Source organism: Pezoporus flaviventris, unplaced genomic scaffold (assembly GCF_033815535.1).
Source record: "Pezoporus flaviventris isolate CSIRO_AGI_PZ_B2104156 unplaced genomic scaffold, CSIRO_AGI_Pfla_v1 ptg000066l, whole genome shotgun sequence".
Taxonomy (NCBI): Eukaryota; Metazoa; Chordata; class Aves; order Psittaciformes; family Psittacidae; genus Pezoporus; species Pezoporus flaviventris.
In genome coordinates, this window is record NW_026892614.1 from 2,938,832 (window position 1) to 2,959,255 (window position 20,424).

A 20,424-nucleotide genomic window follows, 5' to 3' on the forward strand; every position below is an offset into this window, starting at 1 on the left:
GGAAAATGGGGTGGCGGGAGCACTTCTCTCCCAGCCCTTGCTGCAGAGCTGGGCTGCAGCCAGCACTTCTATTTTCAGCCCCAAACATGTATAAGGAGGCGAGGAGTGTGCGCAGCCCAGCCTCGCAGCCTGCCAGGGAGAGGCCCTGCTACCCAGAGCCCCGGAAGCTTCCCCTTCTCCCCGTGGGGCTGGTGAATGCTCAGTGCAGGTTGGGCTTCCCCTTTACCAGTGCAGGCAGGAACCAGGGCAGCTGAAGCTGGTGTAGCCTGGTAAAGTTACTGCAAAATATTTGGGATGCAGGAAGCCCTGGGGGTCTGGCTACACTGCCCTGACCCCTCCATGGCACACAGTAACTGCCCGCCGTCACCTGGGCCAGCAGCCATCTGAGAGCTGGGCAGGCCTGGCAGGCAGGAGGATTTGCTCTGCAGGCAGTAGCTTCCCCACCAACCACCTGCAGCAGAGAAAAGGGTCCCAGATGCCCCATGGGATTAGGTGGGCTGGGTACAGGCACAGAGGAACCACAGGACAAAGCATCCTTGTGAGACGCTCAGGCTTTTCCACAAGTAGAGCTGAACCCCGCTGCAGAGGTCTCCCTCGTCTGAGGCTTCCCCGCAGCGAGGACCACCACGCTGAGCCCGACGGGTGCTGCTGGAGGAAGAAGCTCCCACACTATGTGTCTGTTTATTTTTTAATAAAAACAACACCCCTCGACCCCCTGCTTGTGCTGCGTGTCGGCAGGATGCCTGGGGAGCCATCGCACCCAGGCAGAGCACCCGGCAGGAGGGGTGCTCAGCGCCGGGCTGAGGCCAGAGCTGCGGTGGCTGGAGCAGAGCTGCTCACTGCAGCCTCTCTCCCCCGGGGAGGCGGTGAGCTGGTGCTGGGAGCAGAGACCATGCTGGGATGGCACCCAGGAGGACCAAGGGCAGGCTAGAGCTTTTCTCCCCATTGGCTGGGGCTCACTCCTTCTTCCCAAAGAACTTCTTGAAGACGGATTTGTTCTTGGGGCGAGGGGGGGCAGGGGTCTTCTCCCCCAGTGTGTCCTGTGGGGTCCCTGGCCGGGCCACAAAGGAGTGGCAGCGTGCTCGGGGCACAGCAGGTGCTTGCTCCCCAATGTACAGCGTGACCGAGTAGCTGCTCCCAGCCTCCATGGGTTCCTTGGGCACAGCCACTGGAGTGATCCTCTGGTAGGTGGCTGCAAGAGGGAGCAGTCAGCAGGGAGGGCAGGGTACCAGCAGATGCTGCCAGTCCCCCAGAGCTCACCCTGAGTAGGGAGCTGCAGCCCAGGCACAGGGATGTGGGACCGGGTGGATGCTGGAGCAGCATCACACCTGCCCTCGTGTGTCGGTGGGGACAAGGGCACTGGTGCCACCTTCTGGCAGTGACAGCGAAACCAGCGTCCTACCTGAGGTGAAGGAGTAGGACCTCCTCTTGTTGGCCACCAGCCCGGAGTCGTCATCTTGGCAGCTGTTGTCCCATAACCCCGGGGACCCTCTGGGTGACCACTGCTGCTCCCTGTGCCTGGACACGTGAGCATCCTCTGGAGCAGAACAGAGACAGGTCATAAGGCAGGGCCATCACAGGACACCCATGTCAGCCCCAGAGAGGACAGCAAAATGTATTCCAGGAAGTGAAAGGAGATAACTGGTGCTTTTCCCAACCCAATTCCTGGGCATGGGGCTCTGGGCCTCCTGGCCCAGACAACACCCAGCTCAACACTGACTGACAGCCTTCAGTTCACCCCCAGTCAGCAACCTTGCACTTCTCTGCACTGGTGAGAGGACAGCAGGAGCCCAGCCAGTCAGAAAAGTCACCTGCTGCTGCCACAGTCCCATCGGCTGTGCCATCCTGGCTGCCCACAGCCCGCTGCAGCCAAGCGTTGGAGCAGGGTAGCACCACGATCTCCTGGCTCTTGGTGGTCGTGACCAGATGCTGCCCCTGGAGGTGGGAGCTCCCAGGGCTGGGGACCTTGCTGAAACTGGGAAGTAGCAGAGATTTAGTTAACCAGACTGGCCCTCTGATATCCTGCTGGAGCAGCACACAAGGGCAAGCATGGGAGAGAGCTATAACAATGAGATCCGGCTAGCCGGCTCCTGGCTACTCACCCCCCAGCACCGCCAGTGCCCTCGACATGCTGTGCTGCCACCTGGAAGTAATCCACTTCGGGGAAACCTGGGGGTATAGAAAACATCCTGCTAGGTGCAGGCAACGTGCAGGACCATCCTGCAGAGCCAGCCCCAGCTCTGGGTGCCCGTGCTGCATGGTGGGCCCCTCTGACCTCCTGCTGCAATGCCTGCTCTCGGTCCTGCCAGCCATGGTGAGACCTGAAGGCCCTTGGGTATGGGTACAGCAGTGGGAAGACCTCAGTATTACAGGTCTCCTTGCCTGGATGACAGGCAAGGTCTTTCCAGGCCCCACAGAGAGGATGCAAGAAGACCAAGGCGCAATTACAATTTTCCTGACACTAGCTTTTCGCTGCTGCAGCTCCACTGACGTCAGTTGTGCTATTCCTGATTTGTAACTGTGTATGTGGTGTGAAAACAAAGCCTCCAAATCCTGCCTGGCAGAGATCTGCTGTTCCCAAGGCAAGTTAGGAGGCATAAATCAGAGACAACACCATACTGCTTCTCTTCTGACCCTCCATGTACCAGTGGGGCTGCACACCATGGTATGCACATACAGCCAGGCCCCTTTCACAAGCAAGGGCTGCTCACCTGAGTTTTGCTGCAGCTTGGAGACCCATTCGTTCATGAGGGGCTGGGAGGGGGCCCTCAGGAGGTACTCGGAGCCATCCTGCAGCCTGCAGGGAGGGAGAACAAGTCAGCAATGAGACAGACACGGGGTGCAAAAACCACAGCCCTTGCCAGCCTGGGAAAGAGGGAAAACAGGTGGGAAAGAAAGAAGGAAATCATAAGCACCACACTGAGCCACTGAGCAATGGCTGGTATTGGTGGGTGTCTGTCCCAGCCGGGGCACATCAGGGAGGGCTGTGCCCGGGCTTGGGGTGACTCACTGAAGCCTGAAGCAGTTGGTCTTCTTTGTGTACTCGGCATCCGGGGTGCAGACTGCCCCGGCGAGGTTCAGGGGAAGGGCCACCACGGAACTCTGCAGCACAGGGAACAGCAAGAGTAACAGCAGGGTTAGCAGATTCTGCCTTCCCTGCTGCCAGCCTCCTACCCCACTGCCAGCTCTGTCCCATGTCACTCCACTCTCCCCCCCCACACCTTCAGGCTGTCCCTGCGGTCCTGGTAGAAGCACAGTGTCTGCCTCATCAGCACGGCGTGGAAGAGGCTCCAGGCCCGGCAGCTGGCCTGTAGGACACAAACGGAACAGCTGTGACACCAGCAGCTTTGGGAGAAGGCCATGCGACCCAGAGTGCACCCCAGCCCCGGTGGGCTCTGCCCTCCCAGCAGCAATGCCATGGTAGTGCCAGGAGCACCCCTGGCTTCACTCATGCCCCAAAACCTGGACGCCTCCTGCCATGTCCCAGCACTCCAGCCTTGAAGAAGCCCCGCAGCCATGCATGTACCTTCCTCCCTCCTGTCTGCAACACGTGCTTCCTTTCCAGTGTGCCCTCCATCATCTGAAACTCTGTTTTACCGGAGGGGACCTGTGAAGAGACAGGGGTGAGCCCTGAGCACATGGGGTCTGCCTGACCCATCCCCAGCAGGCAATGCCAAGGTGGGAAAGGGACAACAGAAGCAATGTTCTATGCTGTTTGTAGGCTTTTGGGGTGAGGTTTGCTGGAGCGGGTAACCCAGCTGCTGCCTGGAATGTCCCCCAACCCACTGCTTGACTCCGAGGGACACTCCATGGCTCTCACCTTGCTGCCCTCCCTCTCTTCCCCACATCTCCGCAGATCCCAGGCGCTGGGGCCATCCAAGGAGGCTGTGGACACCAGCTCCTCTGAGCGGGGGGACACCCCGTGTCTGCTGGGACTGCCACCACTGCTGTGCCCTGCACCAGGGCTCTTGTCTCCGGAAGGGCTGTGGAGGAGCCGGGCAGTGGTGGGAAGGGTGAACTTGGCGACTAGTACATTGCTGGCTGACGAGAGGATGAGGGGCCCACCGGCAGCGGCGTCAGGGCTGGGTATGCTGCCTGCCCTGCTCCCTGGTAGGCGGCGGGCACGGCTGCCTGTTGGTATGCTGTGTGCCTGCTGGTCGTCTGCCCCATTCCAGATGGCCTGCAGCTCCTCCTCCTCCTCCTCAAACTGCCCATGGGCAGGGTGGCAAACCTCTCTGGTGCCCGACGCAGGGCTCTGGGGCTGAGGGGACCCCAGCTCCCATTCCAGGACAGAGAGCTGGGTGGGGGCAGCGGGGGAAGCTGGGGACACTTGGGGCTGGCCACTGCTGGCTGGCCGCTGTGTGCGGGCAGGGCTGGGCATCGCTCCTGCCCTGCCTGGTGTGCCAGCAGGGGATGGCCCCAGCTCCAGCCGAGCAGCTTCGCAATGCCTGGCCCTGCCACTGGCACCGGGGCTGCCATCCTGGCTCAGCCGGGCAGACAGCTCGTCCCCCTCCCGTCCAACCCGCTTGTGCAGCACGCCGATGCGGGGCAGCCGGCTCGGCCTGAAGTCCAGGGGGTCTTCACCAGCGCTGCCAGGGCACCTCGGGCTCCAGCGCTCCTCGCCAGAACAATGTGCCCTTTGCCGGCTGTAGCTGGGGTTGAAGCTCACCTCCTCGAACCATGTTCCTCGCTCGCTCTTAGGGGAAGAGCCCAGCCCTTCACCAGGCCCCTGGGGACTGTGCCCATCCGCATCTACCTTCTGCCATACAGCCCCGTGCGTACCTGTGGGCTCCTGCGGCCTCACTGCCCTGACCTGCCTCTGCTCCTGCCCCTCTGCTTCCTCTGGCCGCACCGTGGCCCCTCGGTGGCACCCCAAGACCACTGGGTCCCGGGGCAGCTCCAGGCTGAGCACAGAGCCCAGGGAAAGGTGGGGGCACGTGTTTTTTTGGTTGGGGGGGTGGGTGTCCTGGGGGGCCGCCTCGCACTCAGCATCAATGTCCTGCACCAGCGGGTTCCTGACATAGAGCAGCAGCTCCCTGAGCTGGGGTCCAGCAGCGGCTGCTCCGGGGCCCCCCTTCCTCCGGCCGCACTTCTGAGGCCATGTGCTGCTGGGGCCGTGCCGCTCCTCGGGCGTGGGCTGCAGGGAGCTGGTGCCCATGATACCCTGCAGGGTCAGCAGCTGGGCCTGCTCGGCCCTTGCCTGCTCCCGCCGCTGCAGGCTGTTGAAAAGGGAGCCGGCCCCAGCCATGGGCAGGGTGTGAGAGGTGGATGAGGTCCCAGTGCTTGGTGCTGGAGGCCGGCGGGCAACGGTGGGCGGCCGCTTAGCACTTGAGGTTTTCTCTGCCTCCGCCTGCGCCTGGGGACACAGAGATGAGAGACGTGTGACTCTCATGGCTGAAGCCTCCGTTACCCTGCACCGACCAGCCCCTCTCCGTGCTGTGCCTAGGCAAGTGGGGAGCCAGGGGGCAGGCAGCCAAAAATGCTCACCAGCAGCGCATAGCGAGCTGGGAGCAGCATGGCTTCACCTCAGCACCCTGAGGGCTGCTCCCACCTCCGTGGAGGCGGAGGAACCCGCCTCTAACCAGCATGGAGTCCCCCGGCTGGGGTGCGGTGGGGGCTGCCTATGCCATGTGGCTCTCCTGCCACACTGCCATGACTTCGGGGTGGGTACTGAGACAGCAGTCACTGCTGCCCACCCCTGCATGCCCCTAGGTGACAGAGCTGTGAATGCACTGGGCAGCGGCTGAGCCCCCCCATTCCCTATAGAGACCCTCTCCAGCCCGGCCGCAGCCCCTCTCCTGGGTTTCCACAGCTGCAAGGATAAAAGCTACCTGCAGCAGCTGGAGCAGTGTCCTCCTGTACCCCTTGGGCCGGAGGGTGTTTGTTACCAAAACTCTCCTGGCAGCCCCTTGCCCTGCCCCAGTGCCCTCTGGCCTCTCCAGTCTGGGGCCTCTCCCTTGGGCTACCCATCCCTGGCTGTGCTGGGGTGCTCAGCCATGGCTGTCCTTGGGACACAAAATGCTTCGTGCACACTCTGGAGCACCACCAAAATACCGCGCTCCCTGCCCCAGGATTACAAGCCATGCAACCCGGAACCAGCCCTTCCCAGACATGCACCCTCACATGGCCCCATTCACCCTTGCTCCCCTCAGTCAGCTGCACAAGGGACCGCTGCTGCACGCTGGCAATGGAGGGGGGAGGCTCTCCCACCTACCATGGCTACCAGAACCAATTACCCAGGGGGCCAAACTGCGGCCAGTCCTGTCCAAACTCCTTCCTCACATGCCCCAGCACCCACCACACTCTGGAGCTCATGTCACCATGAGGGTTTCCCCTCTCCTGCAGGACCACCACAGGCAGGGCACAGTGGCATGGCAAGGAGGGTTGGTAGCAGGCAGGTTCACACCATGCAGCCACTCTGCCCAGCATGCAGCCTCCCCTGGGGATGTTACCTCTTCCACTGGCTGGTGAGGCGGCTTTCTCTTTCGCTTTAAACTACCCCAAGTGTTTCCTAAAAGCCCCTGGCAACGCTTCCAAAAGTTTTTACAGCCTGAGCGTTTAGTGGCAGGGAGCTGAGCAGGGGGAGAGAGAGACACAGAGAGAGTTGAGGGCAGAGTGAGTGAAGGAGCCAGAGCAGGAGAGCGCAGGCAAAGGGGGTGGCGCAAGCTCGTCCTTGGCCCTTGGGCATTGCTTGGCATCGGCACAGCCAAAGGTCCCTCTCCTGAGACTGATACAGCCCCAACAGCTCGCTTGAAAACAGCCCATGGGGGCTACCCTGCAGCCCTCAAAGCCTCCCAGTCTGCATGGGTGCACAGCCCTGGGAAGACACCCTGGCTGGTCCTGGGACGGGCACTGCGTGCTCACCCATGACTCTGCGGAAGCTGTCTGCCATCCCCACGTACCGTCCCCAGCGCCTCCTCCCCCAGCCTCTCCCCTCCAGGCACCGGCTGCGCCTTCTTCTTCTCGCCCTTCTTGCTGATGCTGAGGATGAGGTTGACCGTCCCGCCCAGCCCGCCGGGGCCCCGCGGTGGCAGCAGCAGCGTGGAGGTCTCAGCAGGATCCCAGATGACAGCCTCCTCGTGGGGTCCTGCACCGGCGGATGCTGAGCTGCTGGGCTCCCCCCGGCTCTGCTCCACTCCTGATGGGGTATCCGAGTGGGGCAATGCTGGAGGGGAGATGGCCATTCCCACTGGCAGCCGTGGCTCTGATCTTCGCATAGGCTTGAGGACAGAACAGGGCATGAACTCCACTGGGTTGTGGATGCTCTCCAGCTGGGGCTGAGCACACAGGGCATGCTGCTCCTGGGGAGCAAGACAAGAGAGGGAATGTGGAGGAAGGTCTGCCAGAGGCAGGCATTTTCTCAGGACAATGTTCCCTTTGCCCGGCCTGAGAGTCCCAGAGGCATTGGCACACATCCCTCCTTTACTTCTACACCACCCCCTCCACCCGGTGCCTCTGCTACCCTCAGCCTCAAGGCTGATCCTGCTCCCTGACAGTCTCAGCATGGCTGGGTACTCACTTGGCTGGTGGGAGACATGGCAGAGGGGCTCTCTGGGTCTCTTCTGTCCTCCTGCTTTCTTCCTGGGTCCCGCTGGTGCCTCTGTGCTCGCCAGCGCACCAGCACCCAGCCCAGCATGCTCTGCAGCTCCTCCAAGCGCTCCTTTATCTGAAGGGAGAAGAGATGCTGGGCAGCCTGCAAGGACTCCTGGCCCACAGACACTGGCCCCACCAGGACACTCCACTACAGAGCAGTTTAGGAGGGTTTTTTGAGGACAGTCACATCACCTCAGGTCTCAGCATCTACTGCTGAGTGAAACTCCTTCCTGCCCTGAGCAGCCGAGGAATGCATGGCTGTTCACTTGCTGGGACTCTGCACCCACACCTTGTTCCCTCTTGTCCACAGAGGATTTTGGGGGGTTCTGAGGGTTTCCCCGACCTCATCTGCCCTGTCCTTACTGTTGCGCTCAGGTAGTGCTCCTCAGACACCAGCTGCTGCCCTGACGCTGCCAGCGCCTCAAACTCCTTGAGCTTCCCTTCGATCCTTCTCTCCAGCTCCTCACACGGAGTCTCTGGGAGGCCGTGGCCACTTGAGCCTTCAGAGAAGATCTGAGCCCGCGTGTCCTCCGTCCAGGAACTGTGGGCATGTGAAAAATGGGCTGAGGAACGACTTACTCCCTCTTCAGCCCTGCAGGCCCCAGAGAAGCCATTCCCACGCTCAGGGATGGCTGGAAGCAGCTTGCTAGAGTAGCAGCAAGTCTGGTGGGGCAGGGCAAGATGCTGTGGGGCTGCCCCACAGCAGGGAGCCCTGGCACAGCCCTTGGTTCCAAGCTCCCCATGGCCTTGCCTGGCTGCAGCTCTGGCATTGCCAATGTACCCACCATGGAAGCCTATGAGTCCACACCATGCTGTCACCAGCTCTCCCCAGCCACTGCAGAGACAGCCCTGATGGCTCATCACCACTCACATCATGGCCAAGTAATCCTTGAAGAAGAGCCGCAGCCGGCTGGCCTGCTGCACACTGGCCCGGGTCTCCTGCAGCAGCTCCCGCAGCCTTGCCCAGGCACACAGCGTCTCCTGCACCTCCCGGCTGAGAGGGCACAGACGAGTGGGGCACAGCTCTTCCAGGTGTGCACTTGCCCTCTCCAGCTCCTCCAGCTGCCCCTGCAGGGTCTCTGACACCTCACGCTAAAGAGCACAAGGCAGAAAAGGTTCAGGATGCATCCAACCCCTCTGTGCCCAGGCTGGTCTCCCCTGAGTGCTGGGATGATAGGATGGAAGGGAGGATGCAGGGATGGAAGGGAGCATGCAGGGATGGAGGGGAGTATGTGGGGATAGAGGATGCTGGCACAGGGAGCGGGCAGAGCCACCCTTGGCAGGAGGATGGGCAGAGCAGTGGGCTGCCTGGTTTCCCTGCTCTGCTGGCGTGAGTCACCTCCCTGCATTGGGAAGATGAGTGAGGTGCTGGCAGCCAGGCGCTGGCACACGGGAGCTGACGTAAGCTCTCCCCTTGGCCTGGCCCGCGCCAGCAGAGGGAGCGGAGCAGGGCAGGGCTCAGCTCTGCTGGAAAATTCCAGCCCAGCCTGCCATGGTGTGCCAAGGCTCACAACACCTGGGCCCCTGCGGGCCAGTGCCTCCCTGGGATGGCCCCAGCCAGTTGGGATGCCTCCCTACCATGGGCACGGTGCTCCCTGGGTCTCACCTCCAGCTCCTGCTGCTGGCTCAGCAAGCCCTGCAGCCCCTCGAGATCCTTCTCACTCTTCACCGCAGTGAAGCTGCTCTCTGCTTGGGCAGTGTCACGAGCTAGTGCCTCAGCTCTGCATCGAAGGGCCTCCAGGCATGGGGACACCTCTGCCACCTGGATGGGCATTGGGGAGAAGGGATGAGTCCTGGCGTGGGACCACCTGTGCCACCACTCACCAGCAGCCCCAGCCCACCCCAGAGGGCACCCTGCCATGTGCCTGCAGAAGGGCAGGGAGCAGCAGCAACAGAAGGGATGGGGATAACTTCACACAGAGCAGACCCCATGTATCCAATGCCTGTACGTCCCACTGGGACCGGCTGAGATGCATGCCCTATCCCAACTAGCCAGCATGTTCAGCTACAGGTGGACTACACAGCTGCTTCCCCAGACCCCTGCCTCCATCCCCTACCAGGCGCTCCAGGTTCTCCGTCTCTGCTGCCACCTCCATGACCCGCTCCCGCTCCTTCGCTGCATCGTTCAGCATCTCCACAGCCTCCTGCAGCTCTCCCAAGGGATGGCTCAAGTCCTCTCTGCTCAGCGGCTGCCCGGCCTGGGCCAAGAGCAGGGGAAAAGACCCCTGCAAGCTGCAATGACCACTCCCTGGCTGAAGCCAACAGAAACAACAGGAGTGAGGGATGCGGGGAACATACCCCCAGGCAGCTGGGCTGGAGGGGGACACCCATGGGGTCCCCATGCCACCCACAGACCAACCCTACTTCCAGTCCCAGATGCTGGACGATCCCAAAAGATGCCTGGTCCCACTGCTCACCGCTTCAGGTCCCCGTCGGCTCCGTGCCTCCTCCTCTTGCAGGTCCTGCAGGAACTCAGACAGCACCAGGGAGTCACGCAGGTCTGCCGCCCGGCGCCGCAGGGCTGCCTGCACACGTGCCAACCTGTGGGGACAGGCACCCATCACACATGCTGGCACCATCCACACTGCCTCGCGGCAAGCATCATCCTCCCCGCACCTCCTCAGGGCAAGCATCCTCCTCCTTGCCCAACCTGGAGATCAGAGAGGAGGCACTTTCCCCAAGGACTCACTTCTCCTCCACCACCTCCACCTTCCTCTGCATCTTCCTCCTTCCCTCGAGCTCGGTGGCTGACTCGCCTGCTGCCTCCTCCCGCAGTGCCTGCAGCTTGGTGCCACACAGCACGAGCTGCCTCTCCAGCTGACCCATCTCCTCCAGGTCCTGGCGTAGCTCCACAGGGCTTTTCATGGCAGCCGGCTCTGAGAGTGACCCGGCCACGGCTTGCAGCCACCGCTCGGCCCGGTCCAGCTCCCCCACCAGCCTCAGTGCCTGGAGGAGAATAGGGAGCCCATCAGCCTGGCTCTGAGCCATCCAGGAAAGGCAGAGGCCATGCTACCCCACCGTGGGTACCCAGGGCACTGGCAACTCGGGTGGTGCAGTTGAAGCAGTGATGCCATCCGGAGATGTCAGTGCCAATGCTGCAGCTCTTGTCCTGATGAGCACCTTGCTTGCTGACCCCCAGCAAGCTGCTGCAGCAGGGGCATGCCCTGGGCCCACCCCAGCCCTTCCTCCATGTACCTTATCAATCTCCTGCAGCACGATGCCATTCTCCTGGTGCTTCCTCTGCAGGTCCTCCCAAAGCTCGCTCAGCTCCCGCAGCATGGCCTCCACCTGTGGGCTCCCGGGGGGCCTCCCAGGCACCGGCCCCTCCTGACAGGCAGGCAGGGAGGGTGGTTAGAATGGGCCCTGCTGCTGTCACCCTATAGCCCACACCTGAGGGGGCTCACCAGGAATGCGGCCCTGGAGGTGGGGTCTAGGGGCTCCCCCTGCATCTGTGCTCCCTCCAGGCTCTCCACATCCCCCAGGCGTGGAGGGACTCTGGGACCCACGCTGTCCTTGTGCGAGGACACAGTCTGCTGAGGAGCAGGGAGATGTGGTACATTAGTGCCCAGACCAGGGACAGCATGCGTGCACAAGCAGCATGCCCACAAACAGCAGGAGGGGGTCAGGGAAGGGAGTCCTGCCCCCCAGCACTAGCTTGCCTGGCTGGACAGGGAGCAAAGTGTGTTTTCGGGGAGACATTACCGTGTTCACCACATTGCAGACATCCCGCACATGGGCCTCCTGCTGCCGCGTCCCCCACTCAGCCTCTGCCTCTCTCCTCCTCCTGCAGAGAGGGACAGAACTGGAAGGTTCCCCCTTGCATAGGAGATCCCCATCCCCTCCAACTCCATCTCGCTCCCTGCAGCCAGTACCTTTTGCTGTCCTCTCCCTGAAGAAGCTGCATCACCACCGGGGAGCCAAGGCTGCTCCCCTCTCCTCCCTTGTGCTCCACCATCTTCCCTGGTACATCCTTCGGTACCTACAGCACAAAGGCTCCTGTTCCTCCCCTGCCAGCCCAAAGCGTGCTTCCCTTTGTCCAAGGCCTGGCACTTATCACCTCCCATAAGCAGCAGGGCCAGGGCCAGGTGTGCTCAGCCTGGGCTTTGCTAACACCTCCCCTTTCCCACAAGGTTGCTCATTTTTCCAAGGAAAAGGTGCTGGAGATGTCTGGAGGAAGGTAGATGCCTGTTCTCACCATGCTCCCAGAGTCTCTTGTCCATTTGTCTCCTGCTTCCTTCCCTGCAGCTTGGGACTCAGCGCTCAGAGCCACAGCTTTCCCCCCTGGAGAACTGCTCACCAGCACCAGAGCCTTCCCTGTCCTGTGAAAGGGGAACAACAGAGGCTCAGGGGAGAAGAGGATGAAGAGAGACCTTAAGTGCAGCTGGTGCCCCGGAGGCAGCCTGTCAGGAGCTAACAGATCTTTCCCTGAGCTTCCACCTCTAGTGCTAGAGGGTTCTGGGGCTCATCCGGGCTATGCCCTACCTCAGTGCTTGCTGGAGCTGTGCCCAGCTCTCCTTCACCTCTCGGTGCTTGGGGTTCACCCGGGCTGCCAGGCTGGGCTGCAGGCTGAGGAGCTGGGACACAGTCACATCCAGCATCTGGAGGAGAGAGAGCAGCCGGGGAGCAATGATAGGATAGGGGATGAGCCACCATAGCCACAGTGCAAGTGCATGACGGCAACCCACCACAAGCCCTGTGGGGCCAAAACTGGTCCCCTCCTGCCCCCAGGAGGGTTCCCCATTATCACACAGCCCCACCACCCCATGTGGCTTTGGGGTGCCCACTTAGTCCCTAGCCTTGCTGGCTGGTGCCAGTGCTGACCTGGGAAGGTACACACATCTCCCCTCTATTGGGATGCTTCCCAGAGCTCAGAGAATGAGGCAGTCTCTTGCACTTACCATCACCTGGCTGGCTATGTCTCTGACATCCCGATCCCGGCATGGCTCGCCCTCCCCTGGCTTCCCTACACCACAGATGTTCTTTTGCTGTAAGAAGAAGCTGCAGTGAGCAGCAGGAGGAGGACAGGGCCCTCCCTCAGCTCTGGCAGAAAGGGGTGCTGCAAAGCTGTGCTTGCCCCTTTGGTTCCCCTTCTCACACCAGGCTCTGTCTCCCAGCACTCTCCCCAAGCCCCAGGCTGAGGGTGCTGGGACCACAGCAGTCCCCATGCAGGGGATGAGAGCAAGGTGCGACCTGCCCAGTTTTGCTCTGACCGTACAGCAGCCCCACACCAGGCTGACCGTGGCTCCGGTGCTGGTACCTTGGTGTGGATGGCCCCAAGCAGGGTATCTGCTTGCTGGAGGAAGGCAGCCACCTCCAGGGCCAGCTGCAGAGCCTCATGGTGCTCCTTCAGGGTCCCCTGCAGCCGCAGCCACCTGCGCCGGTGGAAGGGGAGATGTGAAGGGCAGCCTATGCCCTCCTAGGGAGCAGTGCAGAGCTGGGGTGAAGGGAGGCACGAGGGAGGTTTGGGGGTCCTGCTTCCCAGCCTGTTGTCTCCCAGTGCCTGGCTCAGACTGTGCATCCTCCACTCACGTTTTGTTGAGGTGCTTGCGTCGGGCTGAGATGCTCCTGCTCTCACTTTTGCCTTGTTTCTCCAGCTTCTGGGCCAGGCTGTTCAGCTCCTTGTGCAGGCTCTGGAACTGCTGCTCCTCCTGGCCCGAACAGAGGCAGACATTAGCATCCTCAAGGACCTGCACCATGCTCCAGGTTCAGGTCACCCAGCAGCCTCTCACCTGCTTCAAGTCAAGGATGCGGCGGGTGAGCTGGATCTTGTCCGGGCTTTCCTGCAGGAGGGCTTCCATGGATGGCTTCTCCTCCTGGGCCAGGGAGAGTGTGAGAAGGCAGTGGGACAGCCTGGTTGCGTCCCCCCACCCCCCCCGCGGACCATGCCCTGAGCACCCCGCACCTTGTGCTTGATCCATGCCTCCAGCTGCTCGGCTTTCCTGTTGAAGTCCTGCAGGCTCCGCAGCCCACCCAGGGCTTTGCTCTGGCTGGCGGCTGTCTGCTTCAGGAGCTGCCACTGCTCCCGCAGGGCCAGCAGCTGCCTGCGCACTGCCTCGGCGCTGGGGCTGGCTCGCCACATCAGCTGCTCACCCATCTGTGGACCCAGTCAGCGTGAGGGGCTCCCAGGGACCCTCTGCTTTGGAGAGCACAGGGACATGGGTGCTGCAGGGAATGGGAGCCATGCCGCCATCCACCCTCACCTGGTTGAGCTTTATCAGCGTGTTCTCAAAATCCTTCATGTCCCGCTGCAGCGTCTGAGCCACCTCTTCCCAGTCCTGGAGGTCGCAGCCGTCCTTCAGGTCCCGCAGCTTGCCTCGCACCCAGCCCTCTGCCTGCCATGTGGGAAGAGCCACGTAGCCAGGGACCTCCACCAGAGACTCAAGGATACAGCTTTGGGGACACAAGCCCAAACCCTTCCGAAGCCACAACAGGGACTCAAGGGTACTCTCTGGGCTGACAACCCATCTGCTCCAAGCACCAACAAGCCAGCAAAGGGGCTCAAAATGGCATCAGTGGCAATGGGGGTGAGAAGGTGAGTAGCATCTGGCTTCTTTCCAGCACCTGCCCCCCCCACCAGCAGGCCAGACTGGGCATCTCTGCACAGGACAGCCCTGCAGGAAGCATCTCTTCTCCCTGCACCCTCCTCCACAGTTCACCACCCATGCACCCTCCCCAGTATGACACAGAAGCAGCCCCCCTGCACCATCCCTGTTCCCAGGGATAGGGACTGGGAGGAGGAGGATGGGGGCCTGGAGGAGCGTGCGCACGTGGGGAGGAAGCAGGGCCCTGGTGTGGGCTGACCCCCTCTCCCTGGGGCCGACAGCCAGGGAGAAGCAGCCAAACATGATCTCATGCCACAACCACGGCTTCGCTCAGGGCAGGGAGTTCAGCCTCCCCAGCGTGCGCCCTCCCCCGCTGCTCACATGAAAGGCCCTGGAGCCCCCCACTCCGCTCCGACACAATTCCTAGAGCGGGCACCCATCTGTCCTCACCTGCAGCATCTCCCGGTTGAACTGGGCTACCAGAGGGCTCGGGTCAAGGAGGAGGGGTGCTCCCGCACCACTTCGCCCATCGCCTCTTGGTGCCATGCTGGGCTCCTTGCCCCTGGGGCTCTCTTTCTGGGGTGATGATGCCAGGGATGCTGCCAGCTGGGGTGGGCAGAGGTGGGGAATTCATTGTGCTGCCACAGAGAGCCTTCCCCATCACCTCCCAGGAGCATTTCAGGTGCACAACTCAGGTATGTCAGCCTGCCTCATCCCTGATCCCACTCCTTCACTGACATAGGGCTCTCTTCCAACATTCCAAGGCACAGCTCCCCTCTACCAAGGCTGCACCGGTGGCTTTCACAGCCCTGGCAGGGGGTTGCCAGGCTGTCCCTCAGCCCCGGGTCACTCCAGGCTAGTGGGACGGCACCCAACACCTCTGCTGGTCCCTGCACCCAATTTGGAGATGGATGTGGTGCTTGCTGCCCCTCCAGCCTGAGGCTGCATGTCCCTACAGGGAGCATTCCCCTCTGTGGCATCCATTTGGTGTCACCCCAAGGGACACTGCCAGGGGATGGGATGGGGAAGCTATGGGGCAGGTCCCTGATGAACTCAGCCTGTCGCCCCTTCAGGGGCACCCGGAGCTCCCATCCAAAGTGAGCAGTGGTGGTGGGCAGAAAGCACAGCACCTCCCACGGGACGCGGCCTCACGGGCAGACGATGCTGACGAAACCCTGTGTCAGGGCTTCAGCTCTGCCAGGGGTGACGGCAGAGGTCAGCCAGTGAAAGCACTGGCCCTCTTCCAAGCTCAGCCCCGGGCCCAGCTGCATGTAGCCCAGGGGACAGCACAGCCACCCGGGCACTCACTTCCCACCCTGCTGCCCAGGGATGGGGACCTGACCCTGCACTAACTGGTGGCAAACAGGAGCCTGGGCATCTCCAGGAGAAGCCTGAATATGCAGGGCTCACTGCTTCTACTCACCAGGCAGAAACTGCTCCTGGGGCAGCCCAAGGGCAGCCTTCCCTCCCCGGGGAGCTGCGTGCAAGCTGCCCCATGGGGTCCTAGCAGATCCCAAGCCTGCCAGGGTGCGATTTCATAAAAGCATGTAGAGCAGTGGGCTTTGGGCCGCTAAGGCTCTCTAAGCACTCTGGCATGTGCTGCCCTGCCGACGGCATGGGAGTTGCTTTTCAAAGCCTTTCTGCTTAACCACAAGAACTACAGAAATCTCTTATTTTTTTCTTTTTTTTTTTTCTTTTAAATAGCAACACGAATTCTCAGGCCCTCCTGTGACTCTGGGATCTTGAGTCTCTTGATACAGCCAGGGCTGGAGGAGCCTGTAATCCTGCTCTCTTGGAAGCAATAAACCCTCTGGGCACTGGCCTGAGGGGCTGACCCCTCTCCCCATTGTGCCTAGCTTGTCCCCTTTAAAGCAGCGAGGCTCCATCTGCACCTCACCACCAGTGGCTGCCCTCAGTTGCTCAGCTCCAAGCTGTGCCCTCCTAAACAGCGAGGGCTGGGGGACATACCGCATAGAAGGGGGAACCACTGTCCACTGGTGAGCAGAAACCACCAGCCCGGAGGCTCACAACCTCCTGCTGCTCATCGTCCACATCCACGTCCTTCCTGAGGAAGACCTAGAGACAGGAAGGCACAGTCATGAGCCTGGAAGTGCTCAACCATCCCATCAGCTGGGGGACAGAGAAACATGCATCTGCCTCCCCATGCCCTTGGCCAGAGAAGGCTGCTGGCAGTACCCAGCCACTTGGCCGGGTTCTTGCCCATCCCTCCTTACACATCCAGGCCAGGCTCCTCTGTGCAGCATCCGCAGCTCCTGCCATGTGTTCAGCAATTTCCAAGAGCTCCCAAGGTGAGCATCATCTCCATTTTCCCTCCCACACAGACACCCTGTTCCCCCTTGAACTGACTCCAAACGCAGCAGAAACCCATTGACTGGTCACTACTGCCCCTGGTCATCTAAGGACAGCAGGGCAGAGGTGTGAGGGCACAGGAGGACATTAACTCCACCGGCACAAACCTGAACCCTCTCAGCTGCTGATCCCTGACCTCAGCATGGCTGGGAGGCAAGAATTAAGGGGGTGGCTGGCTTGCAGGGAAGGGCTGGCTCCCTCGGGATGGGGGTGAGGGAGGGAGAGGCAGGAGGAAGGAAGTCCAGGAGCTGCAGCCAGGCACAGAGAGGAGGTCCAGGATGAACTCCATGTTACCTTGTACTTAATGAAGCCCAGCCCCAAGGGGAGAGGTGCGTGGGATTGACTGGATCATGCACAGGGGCCGTCACTCTCATCCTCTTACAGATGGATCTTTTCTTGAGCTGTCAGACGTAGCAGGCCAGCGTAGGGACCTCCTTCCACTCCCTCCCCAGGGCCACCTTGCTCTCTCTCTAATAGCCATCCAAGTGTGTACAGGGCAACATGAGGTGGTGAGTAACATGTGCTGCCCCGACATCCTTTCCTCTTAGCAAATGGGTCGTGGATCAGCCAGAGCCAGACCCATCCCACCACACTCGGACCACTACAGCCTGGGGACAGCGTCCAAGGGGCAACCAACGCAGGCAAAGCAGGACTCCTTCCCTGCACAGAAAGTGGCTTTCTACCATCTGCAGGATTGCAGAAGAGTCCCAGCATGGATGGCAGTCTAACAACCCTGTAATTCCTGGCAGATGAGCACCACCAAGGGGCCTCCAAAGCCCGGCTGGTGGCTGCAGAGGACAGACCACCACCACACACCACAGCATCCCATCCTGAGTAGGAAGAGCCGGCAGGGAGTGAGGCTGAGTCACAGCCCAGCACGCTCAGTGCATCTGGCAGGAGGGTGCCAGAAGGAGAAGGCACCCCTCTGCCTGACAGCAGGGCTGAATGATTTGGATGCCATTTAGGGAATGGCGGGGAGCTAATTATGAAATGCTTACGGGGCATAAGACCCTAGGAAGCCCCTCTTTAGGCAGCAGCTTCGCACACCGGCTGCAGCAGGGCTCAGCTGTGGCAGACAAGCCTGCAGGTGACATGGAGCTTTATTTAAAGTCCCCGTCTCACGATCGTCAGCCGCAGGAAAACAGGGCTGCCAGCACAAGGATGACTTCATCCTTCCCGCAGAGCTGCTCTACCGGGACTGCCCCCCCCCCCCCCCCCCCGGTCCCTCACAACAAACAGCAACCAAAGGCTGGGAGAAGGAGCTGTGCCCTCCTCGGCATCAAGCCGCTCCCCAGCAGGACCCCAGGCTTCACAACACTGGCAAAACCACACATGAAACAAGCGCAGCAGCCTCAGCTGCCTCTTCTGTGAACGCTTCTTTCCCTCATACAGGCAAGATTAACGTGGCACATATGCTCGTCACATTCCCATAGAGAAATAAGTGCCAGCGACGTCCCACGAGTAGGAAGACCAGGGTCAGACCCTCCTGGGCTGCACTGTGCTCATCCCAGAGGAGTCCCGCATTCCTGCAGGGCAGAGCCAAAGGCCAGGGAGTACACTTGGGAAAGACCCAATGTGTCTTCTGTGTTCCCTTCTGTACTGCATCTGCCATCCCACCAAACACACGTTTTCCCCTGCACCCTGGCTGCCGCTCTGCCACCCAAAGCCCCATCTTGCAGCCTGCCCTCCCCCCCCCCCTTCCAGCTCCACCCCCGAGGCCGGACAGGAAGGAGGGGCCGATCCTGGCAGCTTCCCGAAAGTCCCGCACCACACTGCAGAGCCGAGCACATGTCCCTGCCTTATATGAAAGAGGGGAGCCCTCATGCCGATGCCCCTTGGGCTGCGCAGGCTCTGGCCGCCCAGTGAGGAGCTGCCTGCGTGCCGGAGGAAGCGGCAGCTCTTGCGAGGCTGTGTCTGGCCTTTATTGGCAATGAGGATGAGGGTTTTGGCAGTGGGCTGTGCGGCTCTCCCTAGCGCTATCCCGCCGGAAAACCAGCTGTTGCGGTTCAGGGTTAAATCCCAAGGAGTTCCTGCCTGCTCTTGCCAGCAGCAGTGAGGTCTCCGAGCTGCCTTCTGCCCCATCCCAGCCTCAACAGGGGGTCTCCCTGACTCGGGAACTGATGGATTCGGACCTGTGTGCCTGCTAAGGCTCAGGCCCAGAGGGTGGGGTTACGGGAGCCGGGGTCCTGCTCTTAGCCTTGTCCCAGCTCTGCCTGGCTGTGTGGCCCTCCATGAGTCACTTCCCTTCTCCCAGCCTCCGTTTCCCCTCTGGTAAATGGGAGAGTGAGTTCTCAGCTCCCCACACACCATTGCCTCATCTCAGGCATCCCAAGAGCTAAGCCTTCCATAGCCGGGCTCTGAGGCAGAGCTTTTCTGGGTCATCTTAGACCTACCAAAAGCTCATCTCCAGCAGAGACCTTCTGCCCTCCAGCCTGGCAGCACACAGAAGGAGGGGACAGGGGAATGTGAGAGAGGACATGGAAAGAAAAGCAACTACCTCAGGAGCCCTGGAGTGGGTGCTACCTCGAGGGCATGGGGGCAAGACAGCACGGATCCCTTGGACCTCCCCAGGATCTACCCTTCCCTTGGCAGCCCGGAATGGGTACTGCAAGGAAGACACTGAGAGGAGGGTACAGGGTATGGGTATCACTTACCTTGAACTGAGCTTTCCCTGGCCTACTGTTGTTGTTGTTGTGGTTCCTCTCGCCGCCTGGCCGGTCAGGGTCCCCGGGTCCCGCTGTGTCCCCTGCGCCGGTCTCCCCATGCCAGTTGGACAGAGTGATCTTCTTGATGGAGCGGGAGAGGGAGCTGCGGTTCAGCCGCTCATCGTCGGTGCCCCCGTCCTCGCCGGGGCTGGGGCTACGGGGCTGACCCTCGGGGGCGACGGGGCCGGCCCGGGCGTGTGCCAGGTAGAGGGAGATGCGCTCATTGAGGCTCCGGCGGAGCCCGCGGTGGCTGTCTAGAGCGGAGGTGAGCGCGATGCCGGGGCAGGCGTCCCCGGGGAAGTCGGCGGCACACTTGGGCAGCGAGAGCTTGGTGCTGATGGTGAAGGGCTGCACCTTCCTCGCCGTGCTGCCCGACATCCTCCCCGCTGCCCACCGGCAAGGGGGCAGCCTGGTGGCGCTGCCCGGGCAGCGCGGGGCGAAGCGGCAGCGCGGGGCCCCGGCCGCCGGGGAGCGCCGGTGATGGACACAACTCGGGCGGCGCCAGCTCCTTCCCCGGGGCGGGCGGCTGCGGCGGGGCCGCCCCTTCCCGCGGGGGCGCTCAGCGGGACGGCCCCGCGGCGGGGGGCAGCGGAGCGGGGGGCGGCCCGGCTCCCATGGTCTGGCGGCGAGGCGCGGGCAGCCGTCCGGCCCCGGCTGCCTGGGCTGGGTTGCGCTGGGCGGACCTTCCCCTGACCCAGTCCCTCCTCCCGAGGCGGGCAGGGCTGGCGGGGGGGACTCGCCGCGGCCGGCCCTGCCCTGGCCCGGCTGGCGTCAGTCGTCCACCTTCTTGCGCAGGTTGAGGAGGCAGAGCAGGCAGGTGAGCACGGCCTGGCGGCTCTCCCGGGAGCGCAGCCGGCGGCCCAGGCGGCGGAGCGGCGGCAGGAGGCGCTTGCGGGCCAGCGGCAGCAGGCGGGCGAGCAGGGCGCGCAGCAGCGGGGCGGCCAGCGGCGGGGCGGGCATGCTGCCCCCTGAGCCTGCGGGGACACCGTCAGACCCCGGCACCCCCCGAAGTGCCTTGGCGGACCGGGGGGTGCCCGGGAACTCCTCACGCTGCCATGCGGGACCCCGAGCGCGGCTCCGGGACGTCTGCACCGCTCCGGGAGCAGGGGGCTGCTCGCGGGATGCTCGGAGGAGAAGCACTGGAGGGGGCTGCTGTCCTCCCCACCGCGTTCCCTCTTTTCTTACCCTCCTTGGAATCGTTCCTGCTCCGGGAC

General features: G+C 62.2%; 1 protein-coding gene across 1 annotated transcript; it reads right to left on the minus strand.

Moving 5' to 3' along the window:
• Positions 1 to 674: 674 nt before the first annotated feature.
• On the minus strand, positions 675 to 19,938 carry LOC133278342 (uncharacterized). The gene is made up of 33 exons (XM_061470952.1): positions 19,160 to 19,938; positions 16,104 to 16,211; positions 14,586 to 14,741; positions 13,794 to 13,925; positions 13,496 to 13,687; positions 13,323 to 13,406; positions 13,123 to 13,241; positions 12,851 to 12,965; positions 12,492 to 12,578; positions 12,076 to 12,191; positions 11,789 to 11,912; positions 11,466 to 11,572; positions 11,296 to 11,377; positions 10,998 to 11,123; positions 10,789 to 10,920; positions 10,283 to 10,539; positions 10,011 to 10,134; positions 9,651 to 9,845; positions 9,200 to 9,355; positions 8,465 to 8,685; positions 7,957 to 8,134; positions 7,520 to 7,666; positions 6,903 to 7,301; positions 6,453 to 6,572; positions 3,821 to 5,356; positions 3,527 to 3,607; positions 3,222 to 3,308; positions 3,011 to 3,102; positions 2,712 to 2,797; positions 2,103 to 2,169; positions 1,812 to 1,975; positions 1,403 to 1,537; positions 675 to 1,192 (listed from the first exon to the last, which is right to left on the minus strand). The coding sequence occupies exons 1-33, from the start codon at positions 19,586 to 19,588 to the stop codon at positions 957 to 959; spliced, it is 6,390 nt and encodes a 2,129-aa protein (XP_061326936.1). The 5' UTR covers positions 19,589 to 19,938; the 3' UTR covers positions 675 to 956.
• Between the last annotated feature and the right edge of the window lie 486 nt (positions 19,939 to 20,424).

Excerpts from the sequence above, each read along its gene's own strand:
- LOC133278342 (XM_061470952.1), bottom strand. The coding sequence starts at position 19,588 with ATGTCGGGCAGCACGGCGAGGAAGGTGCAGCCCTTCACCATCAGCACC. Across the intron at positions 11,378-11,465 it reads CAGGGAGAGGACAGCAAAAG|GAGGAGGAGAGAGGCAGAGG; the intron begins GTACTGGCTGCA and ends CCCTCTCTGCAG. Across the intron at positions 8,686-9,199 it reads GCCAGCAGCAGGAGCTGGAG|CGTGAGGTGTCAGAGACCCT; the intron begins GTGAGACCCAGG and ends TGTGCTCTTTAG.